At 36.5% G+C, this 22,256-nt stretch overlaps 1 protein-coding gene across 1 annotated transcript in view; it reads right to left on the bottom strand.

The window, feature by feature from the left end:
- Positions 1 to 22,256, bottom strand: part of LOC119785426 (protein unc-13 homolog B-like) — a 233,627-nt gene that overhangs the window by 90,464 nt on the left and 120,907 nt on the right. Inside the window, exons 12-15 of the mRNA XM_038288108.1 lie at positions 11,650 to 11,699; positions 11,483 to 11,558; positions 10,336 to 10,341; positions 7,131 to 7,205 (exon numbers count right to left, since the gene is read on the bottom strand). Of these exons, the coding sequence (XP_038144036.1) occupies positions 7,131 to 7,205; positions 10,336 to 10,341; positions 11,483 to 11,558; positions 11,650 to 11,699 (207 nt within the window). The remainder of the gene's footprint in view (positions 1 to 7,130; positions 7,206 to 10,335; positions 10,342 to 11,482; positions 11,559 to 11,649; positions 11,700 to 22,256) is intronic.

Here is a 22,256-nt window from a genome sequence, read left to right as displayed (position 1 = left end):
TAGAATTATTAGACAGCATGGGATTAATTTTCACTGTTATGCTGATGATACCCAGCTATATCTGTCTATAAATCCAGATGAAGCTAACCCATTACATAGATTACAGGCATGTCTTGAAGACATAAAAACCTGGATGACTCTTAACTTTCTGCTTCTGAATGCAGACAAAACAGAAGTTATAGTCTTTGGAACAGAGTCTCTGAAAAAGAAACTGATTAGCCAGTCACTTCATTTGGATGGGATTAAACTGATTTCAGATAATAAAGTAAAAAATCTTGGTGTTATTTTTGATCAGGACCTGTCATTTAAATCCCATATCAAAGAGGTTTCTAGAATTTCCTTCTTTCATCTGAGGAACATTGCAAAAATTAGAAATATCCTGTCCAGGGGTGATGCTGAGAAACTAGTCCATGCATTTGTTACTTCAAGGCTGGACTATTGTAATTCTTTACTATCAGGAAGTCCACAAACTGTAGTTAAAAGCCTTCAGCTGATCCAAAATGCTGCAGCAAGAGTTCTAATGAAAATTAAAAAGAGAGATCATATCTCGCCTATCCTGGCTTCTCTTCATTGGCTTCCTGTTAAATCAAGAATAGAATTTAAAATCCTCCTTCTCACATATAAAGCCTTAAATGGCCAAGCTCCATCTTATATCAGAGATCTGATTGTTCCTTATGTTCCTAACAGAGCACTTCGCTCTCAATCTGCAGGTTTACTAGTGGTTCCTAGAATTTCTAAAAGTAGAATGGGAGGCAGATCTTTTAGTTATCAGGCTCCTCTCCTGTGGAACCAACTACCAGTTTTAGTCCGTGAGGCAGACACCCTGTCTACTTTAAAGGCTAGGCTTAAAACTTTCCTTTTTGATAAAGCTTATAGTTAGGGTGGCTCAGGTTATCCTGAGCTATCTCTATAGTTATGCTGCTATAGGCTTAGACTTTTGGAGGACATAGGGACCCCCATTTCATCATTCTGCTTCATTCTCTCTCTGTTCTCCTATTCTGCAGAATCTGTTAGTTCAATCTCTAACCTTCTGCTCTCTCTGCTTTTCCTCAGAGTAGCTTTGCCTCGTCTGTTCCTGTTTGGCTGTGACGTCATCCTGGAAAGAAACATCAGCTGTGCTGCTTCTATCAACACCCTTGTTTATAGATGTTGGAGATCGGCCTTTTTTCCAGTGTGGTCCTGTTTCTCTGACCATGACTGAGTGGATGTGCTCTCTTCGTCCTCTGGCATGGGAGCTGCCTTGGAGCTCGTCTGCCTGGCTGTGTGTTTCCTGGACGGGGCCGCCTTTTACAGCTGCTTTTTGTATCTCTGCTTCTGTCTCCTTGAACCCCAGTCGGCCTCGGCAGATGGCCGCTCACACTGAGCCTGGTTCTGCTGGAGGTTTCTTCCTGTTAAAAGGGAGTTTTTCCTCTCCACTGTCGCTACAAGCATGCTTAGTGTGGGGGATTGTATTTGAGTCAATGAGTCAATGCAATCAACTGGTTTTCCTTAGATAGAAAACTTTGTATCGATTTGACTGTATGATCTGGTTGAACTGTAAAGTGCCTTGAGATGACATGTGTTGTGAATTTGGCGCTATATAAATAAACTGAATTGAATTGAATTGAATTAATTTACCAACTGAACTTCAATTACTTAATTTATAGATTTGTGAACTTAGTTAACAATGAACCTGAGGTAGTTAATTTTCAACTGTGGGAACTGAACTTTAAGCTTGTTCTATAGCTATGAACCAGCACAACATTGGTAACAGGGCCTGTAGATTATGCTACACAGTAGGTAGAAGTATTACATTTAATTGCAAAAGCTTTTGTTTAAAAAGTACAATGAAAAACACAGTAGAGTCATGAGAATAATAAGCTTTTGAATTGGTCTATTATTAAAATTAGCAGACTTTAGAAGGAAATAAATGTGCTTCAAATCCTTGTCTTCTGCTGCTTGTAATGGTTACCTTGAAGAAACATGTGCAGCTACCATTGCTTTGAAAAAAAAAAAAAATGGACTCACATGCAGAAAACTGCTGCTAAGGATAGTGCAGCTGAATGAACAGTGCTCTGAACAACCAAGAACCTCAGAGTGAAAGGTCAGCTGCAGAGGAAGGTTTAATGACCCAAGAGAGTCAGTCTCCTACAGATGAAGGTGCTAAAGAGCATACCTGCCACAAGTACAGGGTTCACTGGGGATTGGAAGCAGGTGGTTGTTAGTCTGTCTCACGCAGTGAGATGAGGATTTATCGACATCGGCCCTGTGGCAAGAAGGGCAGCAACAAATACTCTACTGTCTCAGAAAAATATAAAGGACAGACATAGATTTTTTAATAAAGTATATGGATCGATAGCTGGTGGAAAAAAAATTCCCTACAATGGATCCACATTTTGAAATCTATAGCTGGTAAAAGATTTGACTGAGTAAGAAAGGTTGAGATCTACCATTAATTATGGTGTCAACAGCGAAGCACCCTGATAAAATAAAGGTTTTTGGATGCTTCTTATCTAAGAGGCTTTGTCTCACTCCTACAGAAGAACACTGCACAGTAAATAGCAGAATAAACAGTTAGATTAAAAATCTCCTCCACCAGAAATCTCTTCAAACAATCTCAGAAAAATCTGGGGATCTTCCAGCAGGACTGTGCACAGAGTCACAAGGAGAACCTGATCAAGTGGCTCAAAAATCAGAGCAGTGAACAGCTTGCACCTTTGGTTACGAAACCTCCAACAATAGCAACTCCACTGGGAACCTGCTGCCAGCAGGTGGAAAAACAGAAGCCAAATCACAAAGCTCAGAAGGATTGACACTAAAAATGATGACTCTTCAAACAGCAGATATCTTAACTTCTCATAGCCTTTGAATCCTGATAATGTTTCAGTTTTAATTGATTATCTTTGCTAATTTAACTTTTTATCAGTATTTTTGAGTCTAGATTATGTTTTTATACGAGATGTTTTAGCTACAGAGAACTTGGAAACTCTGCATCTATAAAGATTCACATAAACAAAGTTTAGTAGAATTCAGAGACAGACAAAATAGATATCTAAAGAGAAGATGAGAAAAAAAAAACATTTGTGCCACGGATGTGTAAATAAAACAAAAATAACTGGTTCTGCGTTTATATTGGAGACAAAATGGAGTTTGGAGAATAGTTTGAGTGCCAGTTGTTTTATTTGGGAAACCAGGTGGTGTGTAAAAGACTCATTCAATGTTATTGTTGGCCTCAGCTTGCTATACAGGTGCTGGTCATAAAATTAGAATATCATGAAAAAGTAGATTGATTTCAGTAATTCCATTTAAAAAGTGAAACTTGTATATTATATTCATACATTACATACAACTCCTATATTTCAGATGTTTATTTTGTTTAATTTTGATGATTACAAATGACAACAAATGAAAATCTCAAATTCATCATATCAGAAAATTAGAATATTGTGAAAAGGTTCAAAATTGATGGCCCCTGGTGCCACACTCTAATCAGCTAATTAACTCAAACCACCTGCAAAAGCCTTTAAATGGTCTTTCAGTCTAGTTCTATAGGCTACACAATCATGGGGAAGACTGCTGACTTGACAGTTGTCCAAAAGACGACCATCGACACCTTGCACAAGGAGGGCAAGACACAAAAGGTCATCGCTAAAGAGGCTGGCTGTTCACAGAGCTCAGTGTCCAAGCACATTAATAGAGAGGCGAAGGGAAGGAAAAGATGTGGTCGAAAAAAGTGTACAAGCAAGAGAGATAACCGCACCCTGGAGAGGATTGTGAAACAAAACCCCTTCAAAAATGTGGGGGAGATTCACAAAGAGTGGACTGCAGCTGGAGTGAGTGCTTCAAGAACCACCACACACAGACGTATGAAAGACATGGGTTTCTGCTGTCGCATTCCTTGTGTCAAGCCACTCTTGAACCACAGACAGCGTCAGAAGCGTCTTGCCTGGGCTAAAGAGAAACAGGACTGGACTGCTGGTGAGTGGTCCAAAGTCATGTTCTCTGATGAAAGTAAATTTTGCATTTCCTTTGGTAATCAAGGTCCCAGAGTCTGGAGGAAAAGAAGAGAGGCACTTCATCCACGTTGCTTGAAGTCCAGTGTAAAGTTTCCACAGTTAGTGATGGTTTGGGGTGCCATGTCATCTGCTGGTGTTGGTCCATTGTGTTTTCTGAGGTCCAGGGTCAACCCAGCCACATACCAGGAAGTTTTAGAGCACTTCATGCTTCCTGCAGCTGACCAACTTTTTGGAGATGCAGATTTCATTTTCCAACAGGACTTGGCACCTGCACACAGTGCCAAAGCTACCAGTACCTGGTTGAAGGACCATGGTATCCCTGTTCTTAATTGGCCAGCAAACTCTCCTGACCTTAACCCCATAGAAAATCTATGGGGTATTGTGAAGAAGAAGATGCAATACACCAGACCCAACAATTCAGAAGAGCTAAAAGCCACTATTAGAGCAACCTGGGCTATCATAACACCTGAGCAGTGCCACAGACTGATCGACTCCATGCCACGCCGCATTGCTGCAGTAATACAGGCCAAAGGAGGCCCAACTAAATACTGAGTGCTGTACATGCTCATACTTTTCATGTTCATACTTTTCAGTTGGCCAACATTTCTATAAATCCTTTGTTTTTATTGGTCTTCAGTAATATTCTAATTTTCTGATATGATGAATTTGAGATTTTCATTTGTTGTCATTTGTAATCATCAAAATTAAACAAAATAAACATCTGAAATATATGAGTTTGTATGTAATGTATGAATATAATATACAAGTTTCACTTTTTAAATGGAATTACTGAAATCAATCTACTTTTTCATGATATTCTAATTTTATGACCAGCACCTGTATCTGCTCTGGTGAAGTAAAACCTGCCATTCTCTGATGAATCAGGAGAGTGGGAAAAGAAAGCATCTCCACAAGATGAACAAACCCCTCCATTTGAAGCCAAGCTTTATCAAGTATGCACAGAGTTTACAGTCACCAAGAAGAGAGCTAAGATCCAGTAAAGGTAACTCCTTTTTAAACATGATTTATTTTCTAAATTTGCACAACTGCCTTGAAAAATAAACAGGAAACATTTTCTGCTGCTCCTCTGACCAGAATTTTGGACCAAAGACTGAGCCACTGATATACAGGTTTATTCTGTGTAAAATCTTCACTGTGAGGTAGCAATAGTCTAGTTTTTATTTATATATGCAGTGTACTATGCAGGAGATCTGACAGGTTATAGGAAGATCTCTCATCGAAAATTCTCAAGTAAAAAGTAAATCTATAAATTGTAGGTAATCAGAGAAACTCAGCTCTCTGGAATAACATATATTTTAGAGCTGCATTATAAACTGTTCATGTGCCCAGGAAAACAAATGTTTCTAAATATTTCTGATGGTGTGAAAAGAGTTCTTAAGAAAATCATAAAACTTAAACTGAACAGTGTGAAAGACATTGATATGCCAGTAGTCGGCTTGGTGATTTATTTACAGTTTTGGCTGTGCTTCTACTATAAACTATGCCTTAACTATAAGGCTCTACAGGGCTTGTGGAAGTTAAAATTTTGATACAAACAGTTCTTTCATACTAATCTTTACTGAACCAAAAGGTTTTATTGTACTCCCTCCAGGCGTTTTGAAGCAACAGTCCAAAAAGCCTCCAAGAACAGCATTGTTGAAAGATGGTAATGTGCATAATCCTTTAATGCTTGCAAGTTTTGCCAAATCTGCATATGTTTTAAACAACCTCTGCAAAATTGTGATAAAAAATCAAAGGGAAGAGTTTACTTGTGTATTTCTTTTCAGTGTAATGTCTTTGGTGTACAGCAAGTATTTGCTGAGTATAAAGGTATTTGGAATAGAGACATTTAGATATTTTTGGGCTGATGTACACCATAGGACTTTTTTCCTTTTTTTGTATTACCTTTTGCCAAAATTCACAAGAACAAATTTGGTTTTAACAACATTGCAATTGCTGATTTTCTTCTGGTCATCACTGCACTGATCACAAAGCTAAAGACATGCTTGGATTCTAGGTTATTTTTTTAATGGCCTCAAATACTGTCTTGTGAGAAAGTTTATATTTCCTTTCCCTAAATATAACAGGAATAAAGCGAGTCACTCTATTAACTTTTTTTATTCTATTGTCATCAAATGCAGTCAAATGTCCAGTTCTAACTTGGATCTTTAGTAGTTGGGACCACCATCTCTAAAGCATTGAATCACCAAATGCTAAACATTTTTAAAATGATGTTAGGATTGAGGATGCACAGAATTCAACAAACTAATATGCAGTATGACACCTGCAAGCAGTAGACTGATGTTTTATATGAGTCCGTAATGGTTAGGGTTAGGGTAAGGGTCACGGTTAGGCTGCAGAAATTAATGGAAGTCAATAGAAAGAAAGTAAGTGTGTATGGTTGTTTGTTCTGTGTGTCTCTGTGTTGCCTTATGGAGGGGCATCTGTCCAGGTTTTATTCCGCCTCTCGCTCAATGACTGATGAAAATAGGCAGGAATAAGCGGAAAATGGCATGTCGGATGGAAGTTATGGGGCAAATTAATGAGTTGCCATCGATACTCTATCCCCCAAAAAACAGAAGCTGACATTATCTGGCAGAAAAATATAGAACAGAGGGCTAATAAGAACAAGCAACAAGTCAACTCAAGAGGACAAGAAATGGAGAAAAAAAGCCAAGTAGAATCACTTAATTGAAAACAATTAAAACCTTGGTAGCGATTTGCACTATTTATTTATGTTATGAAACTAAGAAATTAAATAGGAGGTTAACTAAGTCTATATTTACCAGAAACCAGGAAGCATTGAAAAAAATATCTTTTTTTATTATGGTTAGGTGCTCCCTAAACTATTTCCAGTTTTAGTCCTCAAACTCTTGTAGCTGCTCTTCATTAACTATAACTTACTTTGTGCACCTAAATTATTAATGTGTTTCCCTATATAAAATGTAATTATCAATAAGAATTGATCAATAATAGGACTTTCAGCACAGAGCCAGCAATTAAAATCAGGAAGGCACACCTTTCATGAAGCTGATGTTGTGGAACATCAGCCATTTCCAACAAACAGCTAACAATGTGACAGCAGGAGCACAATCCAAAAGAAGTTGTGATAGCTGTAAGCATCAAGATACTCACAAGCTCTTCATCCTTTAGTGAGGTCCGAGTGGCCAAAGAGTGAGTGAGTCCGGCTTTTCTGGACTGAATGATAGTCTTGGAACAAAAGGAAAGCAAGAAATCAGGAACTCACAGCCACAAACTATCAAAGTAGAAAAAAATGAAAGAATAAAAAATTTTTTGTTTTCATGTCTGCTCATTTTAAAGTTTGAAGGAGATATCACAAATAGACACATCTGTTCTCCTTTTGTCTTTGCCTTTTTTGTCTTTTAACATGCAAAGAAATGTTAATTTAGAATCCCAATACTTCTAAAATAAGAACAACTAAATAACATATCCCTATGAAATCATACACGTATACTAAAATGGAAACATGTAAAAACCATTGTAACAGCTTTCCAACAGTTTAGTAATATTTGTTAAGGTTTATAGTAAAATGTTTAATGTTGAGTTTAGAGACGGTTTGGATGAGCTTGAGGCACAGGGGGTTTGGGCAGGATCCAGGGAGATTTTCTTTATATATCTTGAAAGTTTTATATATCAACATGAGGAAAATGTGGAAGCTTAAAATCAGTTCTCATGCTGCAACATCTCTTTGATTGAGCGTCACACCTGTGAAAAATCCTTCAGATGCTTCTCTGCTTCTTTTAAACCCAACAACATAAGCTGTCAGTAACCATTAAAATAAACTGCTTTGTGACCCATTAGATCATAATAAGTAGTTTCTACTTTAGAAACATAATGAGGCTTTACTATAATGAAACAGGTTCAACAGTTAATTGGTTGCATTTAGTTTAATTAAGAGACACATCTGAGTAACTAAGTCTGAGATAAATGCGCATTTGTATAGCTTTAACATATAGCCCTAATAATCACATGTAAACAGCCTGAAAATAGCAATGTCTTCTAACGCTGTAGTGCAATACCAGAAAGAAAAACCCACACTTTAAAATTGAATTATCTAATGTAAAGACCATAGTTAAGGTAATAAATCATAATTAATTTAGTTGAAATTGTAACTCCATATTTCTTCAATAGTATTCAGTCGGTCAGTGGCTAACCTGGATGGATGGATGGATGGATGGATGGATGGATGGATGGATGGATGGATGGATGGATGGATGGATGGATGGATGGATGGATGGATGGATGGATGGATGGATGGATTAAAAGTAGCTTTTATACTAGGGATACCAAATATTTGTTCCACTTTTTTCTATTTAGATACATTTGTTTAACCCCAAATCATCCAACTGTATTCAAACAGTTAGATTTTTTCCCTTTATGTAATTCACATGAGAAAAACATTTCTTAAGTTAACCATATGTTTTTCTTGTCATATTCAGCTATATCTGTCTATAAATCTAGATGAAGCTAACCCATTTACAGGCATATCTTGAAGACATAAAAACCTGGATAATTCTTAACTTTCTGCTCCTGAATGCAGACAAAAGAGAAGCTATTGTCTTGGAAAAAAGCTGATTAGTCAGTGACTTCATCTGAATGACATTAAATTGGTATCAGGTAATAGAGTAAAAAACATTGTTGTTATTTTTGATCAGGACCTGTCATTTAAATCCCATATTAAAGAGGCTTCAAGAATTTCCTTCTTTCATCACCGAAAAATTGAAAAAAAAAAAGAAATATTCAGAAATTATCAAGGGGTGATGCTGAGAAACTAGCCCATGCAATTGTTACTTGCTGGACTATTGTAATTATTTACTATCAGAAAGTCCACAAACTGTAGTTAAAAGCCTTCAGCTGATCCAAAATGCTGCAGCCAGAGTTCTGATGGAAATTAAAATCCTATCCTTGGTATCCTATCCTAGCTTCTCTTAATTGGCTTCCAGTTAAACATAGAATCAAATCTAAAATCCCCCTTCTAACATACATGTTATATCAGAGATCCAGTTGTACCTACAATAACAGAGCACTTTGCACATAATTTGCTGGTTTACTAGTGGTTTCTAGAATTTCTAAAAGTAGAATGGTAGACAGATCTTTTAGTTATCAGGCTCCTCTCTTGTGGAACCAACTACTAGTTTTAGTCTGTGAGACAGACACCCTGTCTACTTTTAACGGTAGGCTTAAAGCTTTCCTTATGGTAAAGCGTATGGTAAGAGTGGCTCGGGTTATCCTGAGCTATCGCTATAGTTATGCTGCTATAGGATTAGACTTGCCTAGGACAAAAGGACCCCTTTTCATCATTCTGCTTCATTCTGTCTATTCTCCCAATCTGAGACTACTTCTTAGTTCCACCCATAACTTTAAGTTCTTTCTGGTTTTTTCCCCATCATAGTAGCTTCATCTGGTCTTTTCCAATGTGGCTGTGACACTATCCTGGCGAGAAATATCAGATTTCCTCCTGCCATCAATGCCTTTGTTTATAGATGTTGGAGCTTGGCCTGTCATTCAGTCCTGAGCCTGGTTCTGCTGCAGGTTTCTTCCTGTCAAAAGGGAGTGTTCATCTCCACTGCCGCTACCTGCATGCTTTTGACGGATTGCTGGGAAGTCCATTAGTCAATGCAATGAGCTGGTTTTCCTTAGATAGAAAACTTTGAACAAATCTGACTGTATGATCTAGTTTAACTGTCTCTGTAAAGTGCCTTAAGATTACTTGTGTTGTGAATTGGCACAATAGAAATATAGAAAAATAGTCATACTGACTAGAAAAACTAATGAATGTAATTTAATATTTACATTCAACATTGTCATCCTGTCACATCGACAATTCTGATTCTACTGACTCTATTAATTAAACTCTTATTCTTTTATAATTAACCTGAAATTTAGTGTATATTAATCAATTTCTTGGGTCCTTTTCCTATATTAAAATCAGGTGGTGATGGTTTAGAGGTACAGTATACTATAAGAAATATATCAGTATTTATTCAGACAGAGTGTTATGCTTTGTTAGAACTCCCGTTACTAATGATTGGAGGCACATTAAGTTAATCAAAGCATTTCTTAAAACAATCTAAAAAGCCCCACCTTCATGTCATCTTGGGTATCTATACAATAAAGTTTGAAGAATTTTAACTAACCATCACAAATACACAGCTGGTTGGTGTGTTTGTTTATAGGTATGTATTCCCCATATAAAATAAAATTCTACAGCTAGCAGACTGAAATCCCTTATTCCACTCGGGGGCTGTCAGGGAATTTCAGACCAAATCATTTCAAACGGCAGACATAGCAAATAAAATCTTGCTCATCTTTTACTCACCATAGCCTGAGCAGCCACATCCAGGGAGAGGCAACATGGGCAGAGAGAGGATGCAAGAAGGAAAGAGATCTCAGAGTCACACTTTAGTCTTGACATTTTGTTTTATTTATTTTTTATTGACTTCAAATCAATTTCAGCAGAGGTCACATATTATAAGTCTAAAAGTCAGTTTTTTTTTTCATATAAATAATAAAAAAAAACAATCAAGAAAAAAACAAACACAAGTTACATTTCCTTTGACACTTATTCATGGAGTGTGGACATGTAGTTGTTATAACATTGTTATTGTATCTGAATTAAGACTAGTACAAACAAACGTCAAAATTCAGTTTGTATAGTATATAGTTTATTATTTTTATTCTGACAAGTTTATTGTAACTTTAACACTTTTTTAAAGCTTGTAAAATAATCCCCAAACAACTGGTCTTAATGTAAAGTTGCTGTTGTGTTCAATAACCCTGTTTCTTCTCCTAACGGATCAATAAGGTACCCTGAGAGTGTTATTATTACTGTATAAGTGTATGGGAGGATCTGTGATTAGCTCCTACATAGAAATGCACAGATATCATCTAATACTTTAATAATATGTAGTTGCTTAAAATTATTGCTTGCCTGTTTAAATTATATTAAGGGAGTATGGTAGTCTTTCTGCTCAGCATTTAATTATGTTATGTTGGTCTAATTAGATCAAATTGACGAGAAACAGTCTGTGTATGCCTCCCATTACAGAGCCTATAAGTGAGCATGTACCTGTTCCTCATCTTAAATATTATCTTATTTTTGAGTAAAATGTTTGATTAATTAAAACAAAGCGCTCATAGCTGAATGGAGACATTGCATGCAACTATTTTAACAGCGGGGACCTCGAATACATGGCGAGATAGGGTTAACACAAAATTGATTCAGCTGTGTGTCAGTTGCTGTTGCTTTAATTTGTAGAAATAAATGAATCAAACAAATGGATAAAATAAATGAGTTTTGGTTGAAAACATTTTCACTTTTCTAAAATTTTGAATGTTACTTTTCTGTTTGGTAAATCTTCAAATAATATATCCTGTGAGTACAGATTTAACTGTAAATTGGTATTGTTCAGTGAACAATACCAATACCAAGACAGTTAAAAAAATGTATTGATTGGATTACTCACCAATTCACTAACAAGAGGAATAGGCCTCTTCTTGCGGAGGTCTGGCATGCTGTCAATGCCAAATGGTGTGTTTGCCCTTTTACAAAGAAATAACACAAAGAAAATGTAAAAACAGAATAAACATCACTTATTATAATCAATCAATCCCACATAAAGGCTGTACAGACCCGGGCTTGGCCCACGGCTGCTTGCTGGGGTCAGCGGCCTGCCCTTGGCTCTAAAATGAGATGTCATAGGTCGAGCATTAATTGGGGTAAGGCTGTAAGTCTGATTTTAAGACAAAGGAGCATGCAAACGAAGAGGTATAAGATGAAAAATATAGAGTGGAGCAAGTAACAAGAGGAATAGATTGAGACTAAATTGTGTTGGCTGAGTTTCGGTTCTGCATGCCAAAGAGATCATTAATTCTTTGGGACTATTTATTGTGTTTTTTCTGACAGCAAGAAGAAATAATATGAGGGAGACAATAACAAAATCAATCTTTTATAGAGTATTACACCTAATAATAATACTTTTTTGGACAATACTGTGTCCATCACACTACTTTTAAAAACAAGTCAGCATTATTGTGGCACTACCTGGATCAGTGTAAAAAAAAGCAACAACAATTACAGAACAAAGGACTACAATAAGGTCAAAAATATCCAGAGAAAAGAGAGTAAATGGTTGAAGGTTTGATTAAAGGTGACCTGATCTCCATCTTGACTCCCATCTGTAAAACAGCAAAAGAAAAAAATGACAGAAACAGATAGGAAGACAAAAACAGTCATTTACCATCTTGATTAACTGAGTTAAATATCAAGCCATGTGCTCGTGCATTGTTTCAACAAGATTAAAGTTTAAAAGCAGCACCACTACTGAGTTTTTCAATAGATGGGTTCCTAGGTCGTAAATGTTTGATTAACATGTATAATTAATCATGAAAATATCTCCTAATATTTCCTTCCAGTCCTAGTCTTTGATGTCCCACTCGCTTTCAGAGGAGATAATTAATGTTTTCTAATTCTGCAAATGGATCATGCTGATGCCTTGCAGAGGAGTAAGGGAGTTCTGAGTGGCAGCTGATATGTGCTCACAAGAGAAGTTCAGATAAAAAGCAATCACCTTTGTGTGATCAAACGGAAAGAAGGTCTTTGTCAGTAAAAACAAACCTGATAGAAAAGATCAACGAGTTGTCAAAAATAGGAATAACAGTCTATCAGAGGACAGAAAACACTAAATATATTTATAGCACCTGGCAAAAGTTTTAAACCAACCCTTTTTTCTTGGTTATTCATCTAGCTTGAACCTTCTTGTAATTTCTTATAGTGGTTTTGTTTATTATCTGTCCAATTGTTGTTAAGATAAATATAGTTAATTGCTAATTTCTCTTGAAAAATTTTTCACAGTTTAGTCCAAATAAACCTTAACCTAAGAATAAATCAAGATTTAAAATTCAACCAAATTCAAAATTCCAACCAATTTTTCCGCTCTTTTGTAAAAGAAAAAAAGAACAACAAAACAGAAAACACTTTATTTTTTATAGTATTAAGGCCTGATGCATGTTTGTCTGTCCTTCTCTTGTCCATTTGTGTTCTTTCCTGCAATCCTCTCACTGATTATGATGTGGTCCTTTTTAGGACTAAACTGATTTTGGTGAGCTACTTATCAAAGTCCAAAGTAAGACTTTCAAAGGCCAAAAAAAAAAAAAAAAAACATAAATATGATTTAGGACCAACAGCAAAAATTGAAATAAAAGTCCTGCTGCTTTGATGCAAAATATTGGGTGGTTTAATATAGAACGGCCTTATGTATCAAACTGTGGTAGTCAATGTCATTATGTGAAATTTTACAGTTACAAAAGACAGCTTGGATGAAATGCACTTTATTATATATACTTTAGATCTATAAAACTAATATGCAAAAGTTTAAGTAGATTGTTTACTATATATCTATATCTGTAGATAGATAGATAGATAGATAGATAGATAGATAGATAGATAGATAGATAGATAGATAGATAGATAGATAGATAGATAGATAGATAGATAGATAGATAGATAGATAGATAGATAGATAGATAGATAGATATTATACTTTATTACATGTCTAATACCAAATCACGGATTGGATGATCAAAATGTAAAGTAATTGCTACCTTGTTCCATCTCTTCCTGGGAGAAGGTGGACATAGTCATACTGACAAGGTTGCGTCTGGTTTCCCTCTTCTCTCTCAGAATCTGCTGAAAGCTCCTCAGACATTTCAGCTTGCGTTCATCGATTTGGGGGTTCTCTGTTGATGATGCTGCTTCATCTCCCACTGGTTGTACCTCCAAGCCTCCAGTAATGTCAGTGACATGCTTTTGTGGTTCCTCTGTGGAAAACACTTTCTGCAATGCTACATGCTCATCAGCCTGAAATGAGGCCGACAAGGATTCTTCAGTGGTGCACTGGGAAACCTGTTCTTTCTCATTCACATCCTCAGGTACTTTTAAAGTTTTTTCAGAAATGCTCTCTCCTGTTAATTGTGTAAGGCCATCAGGTGTTGGAGTAGTATTGACAAGACTGTCTGGACCCATAGAAGTTTCTTCAAAGCTTGAGGAAATCTTGCTCAAATGAGGAGGATTTTGGCCAGTATCTAGGGACTCAAGGCTTTTGCTGATTTTATCAACTACAGGCTTTACAGAATCATCATTAGACTTTTCAATGCTATTGTTTTCAGACAGATCACCAAAAGTACGAGCAGAACCAACATCATTTTCATGGAATTGATTGGAAGTTTTTTCTATATGTCCCTGGGTGGATGAAAGTTTCAAAGATAGCTCACTTGTAGGAAGGTCAGAAGGCATTGCTAATTCAAAGTCTAGTAGGTCTCCAGAATTTGTTCCTACAGGTCCTTCAACCTTTCGCAGAGCACCTCGTAAAGCAGACCTAAAATCAAGTACAGCTTTTCCTATGCGTTTTACAGTTAAACTTCCAGGTTGGACATCAGTATTACCAGAATCAGAGAGTTGGTTTTCCCAGCTTTGACTTCTGTAGGATCTTACAACTACATCTTCTTGGATATCTGAAGGTCTCTCTGTCCAGGTCCCAGCAGAATTCTCGTCATAGGCTAGATGGGTTTCAGTTTCACTGTTTGTTCTGAAGGTCAACTTATTTGTTTGATCAAACTCAAATTCCTCTGTTTCTCCATCATTAACCTCAATTGAATGGTATCCTGAACTTTGAGGGTAAGAAAGATCAGCAGAATAGTCATATCCAACAGAGGAGTTGCCAAAGCTGTTAACGGTTGGATTGTGACTCCTGGGCTGACTCTGAGGCCGTCTCATCCATGACTCCCGCTCCTTCCTGCTGGAAGTTCTGGGAGGTGAGTTATAATGCTTACCAGAGCTAATAGAAATACGTTCTGAGCATTCTGTAAATGTCTGTAACGGTGCACTATATCCTCCTGTTCCTCTGTAGTGATCCCAGTTTTCAGTTTCTTCACAAAAATGAGAGCTCTTGCTGCTTTTCTTCTCTAGACCCCTATCCCTGAAGTAAGTGCTATCCTTGTGCCACTTAGACTGCCTACTAACACTACGTCTGGGTATGGTGTTAGTCCATTCTTCCTCTGCACCAACTCTTGGGTCCTTTCTTTCATAACTAGATAATTGTCTTTCAAAGTCATAGTCAGACTTAGAACTATGACCAGAAGACAAAGAGCTAGTACTTGGAAAGTCTTGGACATCCCCATGTTCAAGAAAGTTTAAGCTAAGATTTCTTGCAGTTGCACCTTCTGGTATATCTGAACTATGATCCGAAGTATCATCAGGTTCCTCCAGTTCCTGATGATCATCTGTTGAAACCATGTGGGACGCCTTAGACCCTTCTAGCCTTGTTGGCACTAGTACCCCATGTATATTTTGGGGCTCATACCCTGGCAGAAAACAGTCAAGATCCAACTTTGCTAATGGACTCCCTAAACTACCATAGGCACTGGCAGGCCTTCTACGTGTGGAGTGTCCATCTTTACTCCCCGACCATGTAGCTGAACTGCTTTTGTTGCAAGAACGGATGCCCTCGATTTCCAATAGTACGGCATCTACACATGAGGACACTTCCTCAACTGAGCCCCGCACTGAGGTCAGATAATCCCTGAGGTCTGAGATTTCTTCCTGGATCTTATTGATGCCCCTTAGCTCCTTCAGAATATGGTCAATGATGGCACTTGAAGCCTCTTCTCTATCTTCATCCTCTTCCAGAAGGGTATTTGGTAGAGCTCTGTTGAAGTCCACACAGTCACCAGCGGAATATGGTCTTTTGGGTCGAATGCGAGGTGATGAATATTCTTGGGTTCTTGATACAAACTTTGTTCCATTCATGTCTGGGCTAACTGGTGTGTATAGTGGGACAGGTTGGTTGTGCTCTGGAGGTTCCCGAAGACCACTTTCAAAAGATATGCGTTTTTGATTTCTCTGGGATCTGGAGCTTTTATGTTGTAAAGTGCCAGGTAATCTTATGCACCCCTCTCTGTTCAGTTCCATTTCTCCTACACAGGGTGGGCCTGATACAACTTCATGTCTTTTAATGATTGAACCTTTTGTTGTGAAAGCCTCAGACCTTGGGGTAACCTTCGGATAAATACTTCTGAGCTCTTTTCTACTGTCAGGTGCTTCCACATCCTCCTCTTCCTGTTCATTGCCTGGATAATAAAGGTGGGAATCAGGGACACGGTGATCTGCAGAACCTTGCAAAAGACGATGAATTTTGCCACGAATGACCAATGCTACTTTGGGATTTGGAGCTCTCTTTTTAGGTGGATGAGTTTTGGATTTTGCGCCGCCTTTAGGAGAAACTCCAGCACCATGTTGTCCATTGAATCGATTTCTGGAGAACATTTTCTCAAGAAAGCATGTTATTCTTACTTAGTTCCCCACATTGTTGGTAGGATATAGTCAAACTTCTTGCCATACCATAGTTGAACATAAAAAATGGCAAATACCAAATGGCAAAAAAACTAATTTCAGTGGCCCAAAACTAAAACGAGAGAGAGAAAGAGAGAGAACAAGAGATCATAAATATAAAAAAATAACACTATCCAAGTTTCTTTACTGCTTAGAAAAAGACATATCTGAGGCTTAAATTACTTGTTTAACAAATGCAGGAGATCATATTCTGACTTAGATGTTACTTATCAAACTCACAAGTTTGAAAGTGTTTAATATAGTATCTAGATATAGACATATTGCAGAATTAGGGCAAGTTAGAGTATACTTGCTGTTTTATGTTGAACATGTAATTGGATTTGTGCTCTTTTCACATTTCCTACCTTTGCCATCTGAACAAAACAAAACCTCTGTACTTTAAAACATATACATGCAGATTATTAAATAATACAAGCCATAACAATCCTTAATACTCAAACAGACTTCCCATCTCTCTTAAAAACCTCTCAATAAACCTTCTGTAGCTCTGCAGTGGTTTAGAGTGAAAGGCTATTTAGCTGTAGTCAAATAAAAAACATTATTGGTGGTTAATCTTGGGATTTTTTAGGTCGCACACACAGGCCGCATACCCTTCACTTGGCTCAATGCTTGGGTCTTTTTCTAAAATCACCATCTAAACCTGTCCTCTAACTTTGCCATAGTTTGATTGTTGTAGTCTGATGTCTCATGGTGTGAATAGTTGCAAAACCACCTGCAGTTAAATCTGCATAGTAAAGGTTGAAAAAAATTATCTCTAAGGCCAACTCCTGACCTGATTAGCCTGATTGCCCTAACCCTTTCTCAGAAATAATAACGCTTTTGAAAGACGGGTAAAATATCTCAAAGAAAGAGCAGTAGAAGCCTGTTTACTATTAAGGAAATTTCTCTCATTACCTGACATTACAACTCTGGTCAGCCTTTAAACCATATAAAGGTTTAATTAAATTCTTTGTGCTCAATGACCAATATAGAGTTTAAGGGTCATAATAACTTTTTTCTTGACATCAAAGTTCACTAGATGAACATTTAAGGCACTTGTTTTAATGTTCAATTGGGAATATATCTGGGGTCAAGCTTGTTGCATTCTTAGCCAATATAATAGAAAATATATTACTCTTCAATTAAAATGGCAAATCATATCAGACCAACAATCCTTGTAATATGAATAATTGAAGCAAAACCGCACCTGGATACCTGGACATAATTATATTTTCTGCATCATGATTGTTATAATTTTTCTTGTGGCCAAACAGAAATTTTTCAGACATGGTAACATAAAAGAAGACAAATAAAAAACAGTTTTGTTCTAACCCAAAACTGAAACAAAAACTATTTATTCATTTGAGATAAATTTATAGCGTTTGAGTTTTATGACCAGCAAATCGGATTGATAAATCAGTTTTCAATGCATTTCAGTTTATTAATTTAGCACTAATTTACAACACATGCATTCTCCACACACTTAACAGAATGGAGTTTTGGTTATATCAGTCTCTTAAAGTGCTTTACACTACTGCCCTTTTCACCAATTTGAACTCACACACATGTATATTCACCTGTTATGTGGTCGAAAAAGATAGACTCACATTTATTGATTGGTCTATGGATAATTTTTTGTTTGTTGTTAAATAAAAGAACCAGAAATAATCCTTCAGCTTGTGCAATCAATTACCACTTACAAGTAAAGAGGAGTCTTACTTGACCAAATATGAATGCATATCAGGAATCATAAAAGGTAAAACGATAAAAAGGTTAAGTGAAGATGGACACTACCAGAATTTTTTTTTTTATTTGAACAAGGAAAATGACAATAAATAATTATAAAAGCATAAGGTGAAAAAGTATACACATTCCAAAGACAATTTAGGTTTATTTAACACCTAAAGGAATGTTCTGGGGGAAGCATGACAAAAGATTTTTCTGGTCAGCCTATCACAAACAAAACACAATATCTGCTGAAGCTTCAGCATGAAAAGCCCAACAGTAAATTGGACTTATTAATGTTGCTGACTTGTCAGACAAGCATGGAACTCTAAAAAGATAATCTAATGCTCAACAGAATCTAGCGTCAGCATTAAAAAAAAAAAAAAAAAAAAGCTGGCTCAGTTAAACACTCTTGGCAAAAAAACTGTCCTTTCTCTGAAACACTAACTTATATAAATCTTTAAATCTCAAAGCACAACTTTTAAAGAGCACAAACGATATAGAGGGAAATTTATCTTTAATTTATAACACTTTAATCTGGCAAGATATTTATAAAACAAGTAAAACATGAGTCTGAACAAGGCATCTTTTCATGCAAAAATACTGCTGGTAATGGCAATATATCAGTAGTTTACAACTCTCTACAACTACAAACAGACTTCGAAAGAAAAACTACCTAATATCAATCAAATATCCAATTCCATAATCACAATTGTTCTAAGGGCTATAGTGAGTAAAAAAATGACAAGCAACTGGATCAGTAATTTCAACTATTTTAAACACCTAAGATAAAAAAAAAGAAAAATCTTCCACACTACCTGTTCAAATTTGCAACTCCATAACGTCACCTTCTTCCATTTAGTCTTAAATGTCACATTCATTAAAGAAACCAAAATAACACAGAAAAACAGGTGTCTTGTGTTGCAGCTACATCAAACAAGATTTATTAGGATAAATAATAATTAGGTCTAATCATTTAGTCCCTATTGGAATAATTATGTACCAATATTTTTTGGTGATTTTTACCACTGCAAAATTGATTCTTTGGAATAAATTGCAATAAAAAAAATAGATAAAATTGCACAATAAGATGGGTTATATAACATTGTAAATGTTTTATTGCAGAGGAAAATCTAAATGAGATTTGCATATTTAAATGTCTATATAAGAAGATAAGAGAAGACTCTTAAAGCTATTTCATAAAGGTGCTTTGAAGAAAGAATGATGATACATTATGTTTCATAAGGCAGCAAAGCAGATGGAAAATCGTATGCATGTTTCATAACATTAGGAGGGAAAGCCTGACACTGATGTTCTCACAGAGTTGGTATTTTTCTGCTGCTTTATCTTATCACAACACTAAAACCACAACTATCATATTCATCTATAGTAACTACACTGAGATGTTTCCTCACAATGTGTTGTATTACCCTAGAGGTACAGTATGGGAACATTCTGCAATAGCACCATCCCTTCCAGTTATGCTACAGAGGAGAAACTAGTATTCCCATCTGCTTATCATCAGGATGAATGTATGAAGATAAAGGGTTTCTGCATAACAGAATTTTACATCCACTATATTAACTATGTATGTACATGAGTAACTCAAGGAAAATAAGCCACAAAACGGGTTAGCTTACTGATTGTTATTTAAAAGTTGCATGAAGACTACTCTGAATTCACATTATAAACCACAAAAAGTACTGCTGATCTATCTTTGTCTTTCAGCAGGCAAGCTGATTTGATCTTCAGAGAAGTTGAGTAGACCTTAAAGAGACATTTTGCGAATGTTTAGTGAAAAAATATCTTTAAACTGGCTTTTTTATTTGACTTTTACAATGAAAACAGCATTTGATAAGAAGCCAGGCACATTAGTAGATCAGTGCCGATGCCTCTCTAAGCTTTTTCCTGAATGTACTGCTGAGCAGAAGTTCTGGCCAAAGCATGGATTTTCAAAATAAAACAATCAATTGTTTGGCGACCCAATAATTGTAAACCAAATGGGTGGTGGCAGTCATGGCCTTGCAGTTAAAAACCTCTGGTATGGATGAAAGCATAGTCAGGGTTTAGAATGGCCTAGTCAGTTCCATGTAACTTAGTGTAAATGAACTACTGCATAGCTTGATTCTAGAAAACTTTCTCTAAATGTCCACAGTTGATGGAGACGATGATTGATGCCTTGCAGTTTAATAAGCAAGAAAATTGGTTCTGCAAAGTATTTGGTATGAGGTCATAAATAAATGCCACACCTTTCTAAATTTTTAAAGCTACAGTGTGTAATAATTACAGGGATATACAGTCAGAAATGTAATATATTATACATAACTATGTTATTTTATCATCATCTACGAGCTCAGCCTCTTAACCTTAATATTTGCGTTGCCTTAGAATTCGTTATTTATAATTACATAGGAGCGGGTCTCGCAGCCATGGAGGCAGACATCTTTGCGCTACGGCAGCGCAGAGCCAAAGAAACTAGTGATTGCGAGATCGCCAAAATGTCACAATGATGTAAAAAAAATAACGGGTATATTTATTATCTTTAGTCTACATGAAATCTATACCCTACACAGACTAATGAAATACTATCTGTAAAATTATCTATGTAAACAAACCTCATCACTTGAGAAGGTAGGTGATGCGGATGTCGTGGAAGACATTTTGTCCCGTAACGCTCGCCGTACTGTTGGGGGGGAGAAGCGGCGGGGGGGGAGATGTTCATGTTGCTGCAGTCTGCAGTCTGACCGCTAAATGTCGCTAAAAGTTACACACTGTAGCTTTAATGCCAAAAAAACATCAAAACCATGTGTCAGGTCTTTATGTTTTTGTACTAAATTATCCTTTTGCATTTATTTGTGTCACTAATAGTGGTCCATGACAATTCAATTTTTGGAATGTCTGCACTGCATTTTATTTAGTCTTAACCAGGAATCATGATGGTGTAATTTGTACCCATAATCACAACCGTCTACCTTCTTATGGCATAGATTAACACAAAGTGCTAATCTATGCCATAAAATCCAATTTAAATAAATTGAAGTCTATGGTTATATTCTGACAAATATGGCATCAATCAATCAATCAATCAATCAATCAATCAATCAATCAATCAATCAATCAATCAATCAATCAATCAATCAATCAATCAATCAAATACACCCAAGTTTAACTGTTATTATTGCCTCTGGAAGGCACAGTTTGAAGATTCTGCATTTCAAACAAGGTAGATGCAAGACATTTTATGTTACAGAGAGGAATTTGCATTTGGTAAAAAAAAAGTAAAGAATGCACAATTTGTCACTGTTCTGGTGACACGTCTACAGTAGATGTATTTTCAACTACAAAATACTATTTATGTAACGTATGTCTATTTCTTTGAGCTTTCACATGACAGCAACATATATTTCTCAGCAGAGAAAGAAAAGTTTCCTAAAGGCGGGTATACAATGTATAATATTTTCAATTGTTGTTCTCAGCTACAGCTCAAACTGTATGATGAAACCACAGGGATTTAAATTTCAGAGCTCACAATGTGTTTTCACATGTGTCACACTGTATGGACCAACGCTCTGATCTGATCTACCTGCTCACACTGTATGTAAAAAAAAAACACACGTTGGACTCATCGCCTAGATATTGGCACTGGTCGGACTCAATCTGGAAGAAGAAGAACTCCCTTGTTTGTACATGCACAGTGCACAAGATTCAGGTAAATCTGCGGATAGACACTTGTAGCTCTCTTTCCACAGCAGGATTTGCTAACGAACACCTCACGAGGGCTGACTGGATTTCAAACATGTTTGATTTTCTCCCTAAACTTATGATTCCTGATTGGGAGGTGGTCGTGAGAGGCGTGTATACTACATGATGCAGGACACACAATGAGGCTGAAACTCTGCCTGATCCAAAAAATTCTTGCACAATTAGAGAATCTGCCTGAAAAGGGCAAAAACTCTTACAGTGTATACCTTAGTTTATAGTATTTAAAATCAAGTCAGACTTTTGAATGATGTACTGTGAATCACATTTTTAAGGTCCTAAAAGATGGACTTTCAGGACTGTGTTGGTCAAACCATGTGTGAAAATACATAGTGAACCACTCTTACACAATTTAGTCTTGTATTATG

This window comes from Cyprinodon tularosa, unplaced genomic scaffold, assembly GCF_016077235.1.
Source record: "Cyprinodon tularosa strain WSP-4 unplaced genomic scaffold, ASM1607723v1 ctg249, whole genome shotgun sequence".
NCBI classification, from domain to species: domain Eukaryota; kingdom Metazoa; phylum Chordata; class Actinopteri; order Cyprinodontiformes; family Cyprinodontidae; genus Cyprinodon; species Cyprinodon tularosa.
Note: the sequence above shows the minus strand (reverse complement) of the source record. Positions and strands in the feature narration are given on the sequence as shown.